Source organism: Solanum verrucosum, unplaced genomic scaffold, assembly GCF_900185275.1.
Source record: "Solanum verrucosum unplaced genomic scaffold, falcon-dt-bn FXZP01000257.1, whole genome shotgun sequence".
In the NCBI taxonomy this organism is placed as follows: domain Eukaryota; kingdom Viridiplantae; phylum Streptophyta; class Magnoliopsida; order Solanales; family Solanaceae; genus Solanum; species Solanum verrucosum.
In genome coordinates, this window is record NW_026020539.1 from 142,583 (window position 1) to 147,399 (window position 4,817).

General features: G+C 33.7%; 1 protein-coding gene across 1 annotated transcript; it reads left to right on the forward strand.

The window, feature by feature from the left end:
- The first annotated feature begins 830 nt into the window (after positions 1–830).
- On the forward strand, positions 831–2,248 carry LOC125809998 (protein SPEAR3-like). Its single transcript, XM_049489516.1, has 4 exons — positions 831–1,076; positions 1,418–1,485; positions 1,968–2,052; positions 2,135–2,248. Exons 1-4 carry the CDS (start codon positions 831–833, stop codon positions 2,246–2,248), a joined length of 513 nt encoding a protein of 170 aa, XP_049345473.1.
- Positions 2,249–4,817: the final 2,569 nt, after the last annotated feature.

The following is a 4,817-nucleotide window of genomic DNA, read 5'->3' on the forward strand; positions in this document are numbered from 1 at the left end:
TTCCCAAGAGAGGTAAGAAAAAAATAATTAATAAAGGAGGTTGGGTTAGAGAGAAGAAACGTGGAATCGAAGCGCACAAGAAGAAAAAAAAGATTTTGTATATATAATTGCATTAAATAAATATGAGTATATGATAGAGGGACGATCACAAAAATCAACTCCCTCCATCTAAAAAAGAATAAGCCTTTTTTTTTGGAAACAGTACGTGATATATTTAATATCACAGTATTAAAGTGCATTTTGATACATTTATTATAATTTTAATTTAAAACCACAAGATTGATAAATCTTCTTTATTTTCTTAAATTTCGTATCAAATCAAACTATATTACTCCCTCTGTCCAGCAATACTTATTCACTATATACTAAAAATAGATGTCCAACAATACTAGTCCACTTTATGAAATCCATGAATGATTTTATATTTAGTTCCTAATTTACCCTTATCATTAAATATAGTCATTTTCCTATCACATTTTTCAAGACATTGTATTTATTGTCCTTCTATTTATAGTTTCTTAAGGAGTGTGTCTAATCAATAATTGATAACTATTGTTGGACAGAGTGAGTAATAATATTGGATATTTTTGGCAGTTGACAAAAAAAGAAAAAAAGTAGTAAATTAATAAAAGGGCATAAAATCCAAGCAAGTATAAAAATGAAATGAATCTGATAAATGTAAATAGACAATCTGATCCAGCAATGCAATAATTACAAAATTATAATAGGGAAGTTGGAGAGCATAAAAACCCCTTTTAGGAGATCTCCTTTCTCTTCACAACTTGACACACAAATTTATTTGTTTTCTAATTATTTTTGGAAGAGAAAGAATGGGAAGTTGTAATTTTGGTGAACCAAAGATAGGAAATGAAAGATCATCATCAAGAAAGAGCAAGAAGAACAATTCAGAGAAACCAAAACAACCACAAAGAGGTCTTGGTGTTGCTCAACTTGAGAAAATTAGATTGCATACTCAAATGGGTTGCAATACTAATTACAACCCTTATCCATCAACTCCATCAATTTCATATTCATCAACTTCTTCTTATGCTTTTACACCACAACAAACCATTATGGTACCCCTACTTTCTATCTTTTCTTTTTTAACAATTCCAATATTATGGGAAGAGAATGCGCATTCATTTGATTCTGATCCTTATGGATCGAAAGGTAGACTAGACTGGACCTGCACGGCGGGGCCCTTCTAATAATATCCATAAATGACTTAGTTTTGATAATAGACGAACATTACATTACAAAGTGTCCTAAACAATGAAAAAATTGTACCATATGTTTGGATACTAAAAATTGATTTATTTTATCCTATTTTGGGAATTATGTATGTGTGGTGTGGTGTGCAATTACAAGATATTTTCCCCTCTCCATTTTGTGATAACAAATCTTTCTGTGATTTCAGATGGGATTGGGGGACATTGAAAGAGCAAATATTAGATATGGAGATTCCCAGCCACCTTCAACAGCTAGGTACTATTTATTTTCCTACTAAAAAGAAAATTTAATTTGCACTTTAAGGGTGTGTGAAGGAAAATGTTTTTTAGAAATTAATTGTGTAGGCAAGTGAAAAACTATTATCACATCCGTATCTATAATTTAGACAAATACTATGGGACGTGAGGATGAGGGATAGGGGTGAAGATGAAGTGTGTTGGAGGATGAAGAGGACACGATCAATATAGATCGTCCATAGTAGCAGCGCTTATTTTCCCAACTTTCATTAGAGAGCTTGTTTTCCTAGAAAAAAATATTTGACCGACCTAAATGTGTTTTGTTACTTGTAATTCCTCGAAAACCTTATCAATGAAAAATATGCTCAAAATCCTTCTTAATTTTAAAACATACACATATGTTTTCGGATCGATTTTTTTTTTCCTAAATAAATCATTTCATTAGGACAGTTATTATATCTTTGCTAATATATCTTTTTTACCTTTTATCATCACATTCAGTGCTTGGCATCCTGGTACAGTGTATGAGCCTCAGCAGTTTGCTCAGCCAAACATGAATAGATATCTACTTAACCTACAAATAGAGGTATTTTCTTGCATTTCTCAATCGAATAATTGGAATTTTCATATTCTTCTTGTTATGTCTTATTGTTTGATGAATGAACCAGGAGTCAATGGAGAATCGAACCAGAAATAATAACTCAATTGGATCAAGTACTAGTCATATCTCTGAATCAAACGGCGACCATGAATTAGATTTGGAGCTGAGGCTTTCAATTTAATTTGATTTAACAGCAACTCTGTGTCTATCGATGATCGTCATATTATAAGCGTATAGACTTTATGTAGATTTTAGAGCAACATTTGGCTTCGTCTCTTAACAAAAAGTTAAAGCAATTTAAGGAAATTTGTTAAGTCTCTTCTGGAATAATTGAAGGGAGTTCACTTTTCATCAAACTATGAGAAAACATGTTGTTGCACTTGCTTGTCACTGCACATGATATTTCATTAGGGTATATATGGATATAGCAAATTAAACATCTAATAATTAATGGTTTTCTATTTCATTTCTTATATCTTTTATATATTTATCAGTACTATTCATGATTTTGAAATGCTTTTCTTTTTTGGGTATATAGGAGATGATATTAATAATTAATATGCATCATTATATAGTCGTGGCAGAGCGACTTGTCCGCTAGTAATGGTCGGGTAGGGGGAAGAATATTATTGCTACTACAACTATCCGAGGTAAAATTGGTTGTTTAAGCGAAACAAAAAAAGAGTTTTTACTTGGCTCTCTCTACTTCATCCGAAATAAACAACGGTAGAACTTTTCAAAATATGAAGGAGTTAACTTGCTTCATCATAGCGCCCTCCTTTGCTAGCACATTTTCCTCTCTGAAACTATGTTATATGGGTTCCCCAGTTGGCACAACAGATCCCTATAACATGGTTTTTCTTGAATAATTTTCAACTTTATAAAAAAAAAGAGGGAACATAAGAAAGATTTTGATAGGATAGGATTTTTTTTATTAACGGGATAGTTATATTAAAATACTGGTATGAAATGGGTCTGTCGCAGGCAACATGAATGTTAGTGTTTTGGAACAAAATTTGGCCATATACATAAGTATTACTCCCTCTGTCCCATTTTATAAGAGGTAGTTTGACTTAGCACAAAATTTTAGAAAGAAATGAAGACTTTTAAAACTTGTGGTTCAAAATGAATGATAGAAATTTGTGTGGCTGTGAATCATTTCATTAAGGGTAAATAGATACTTTATAGTTAAATTGTTACTTAATATAGAAATGTGTCATTCTTTTTGGGACTGACTAAAAAGGAAAGTAAGTCACATAAATTGGGACAGAGAGAGTACAAAAAACTAAGTTTCCTTTGAGTATATTGATCCTGAAATGTCTGCCTGAACTGCATTCTTTGCAAACACTAGAAAACGTATCGAAAAGGTGGGTTTTCTAAAAGTACTGCTCCTGCCACCCTATTCTGCTCCGAAATATGTGTGTTGGCAACACTTCTCCACCTTCTCCATTAGTGTAATGATCCGATCAGTCATTTTTGGAAAGTTTCATGAAATTACTGTTTTTCCCCTCCGGATGTCGACCCCGAGTCTTTTATGATTGATTTTGAAAGTTATTTTTGAATTTTGAGTTAAAAGTTGAGCATTTGTTAAGCTTGTGAGTTTTAAACCCGAAGTTGTTAAGAAAGTAGTTTTGGGGTCTTTTGGAGTTTCGAGTGTCAGAATGAAATTTCGTCGATTCCATCAGTCCCAAAATGTGAAATCTGATCCCTGAGAGTTGTTGGTTTTTTATTTCGAGTCTTTTTGAGGATTCAAGGTCCTAAGTTATGCAATTGTGGACTTTCAGCCTTTGCATTGACTTTTGTCAACATTCCAGTTCCGTTGGATTTGAGGGATGACTTTAGGCCTAGGTGAGGTCTTGGTTGATTTTTGAGAGGCTCCGAGCTTGTTTTTGCCTTTTTAGGCATTGAGTTAGTTTCTTGTAGTTTTCATGGATGTAAGCTCAAGGAGACCTCAAATTTGTGTTTTAACGGTTCCATTGAGTTTGGAACGTCCATTATAATTGATTTGCATATATGGTTTGTGTGTACGAGGTTCTGAACTAATCCCGAGGGTCCTTTCGATGATTTTTTAGTTGACTGATTTTCTGTGTTCTGGTGCACCCTCCGCGTTCGCGGAGCTTGTGGCCGCATTCACAGAGGGGAGGGGTGAGAACCCCCACGCTCGCGGAGTCTCGACTGTATTCATGGGAGGCCAATGCATTGATATCCGCATTCGTGAGAGACCTACCACATTCGTGGAGGTCAAACTCATTAAAGACCGCGTTTGTGGGTAGGGGTCGGCGTTCTCGGAGGACCCCTAACAATGTTTAAACCCAAACTTTTGGGTTTCTTCCCCATTTTGATTTTTGGAGCTTTGAGAACTTGGTATAGGCGATTTCAAGTGGGTTTTTCAAGATAAAATTATTGGGTAACGTTTCTTAACTCTAAATCTTCGATTACCCTTTATTATTATTATTATTATTAAATTTATGAGTTTAAATTAAGATTTTGAGTTGATAAATTGGGGGTTCTTCATGAACTTGAGTTCTGAAGTAAAAGTGAGTTTGTGAACTGATTTTAAGTCCTTTTTCAAAATGATTTTCCCTAATGAGTTCCTAAAGCCTTGAGTAATATTTTCAAGTATTAAATTTCAGATTCAAACCTTATTTTCGGAATTGGGTTTGTGTTGATTGATTCGCTTTTCAAGAGAAATTGGTATAGGTATTATTGTTTCCGGAATATGATTGTGAATACTTGCTTGTGCATAGATT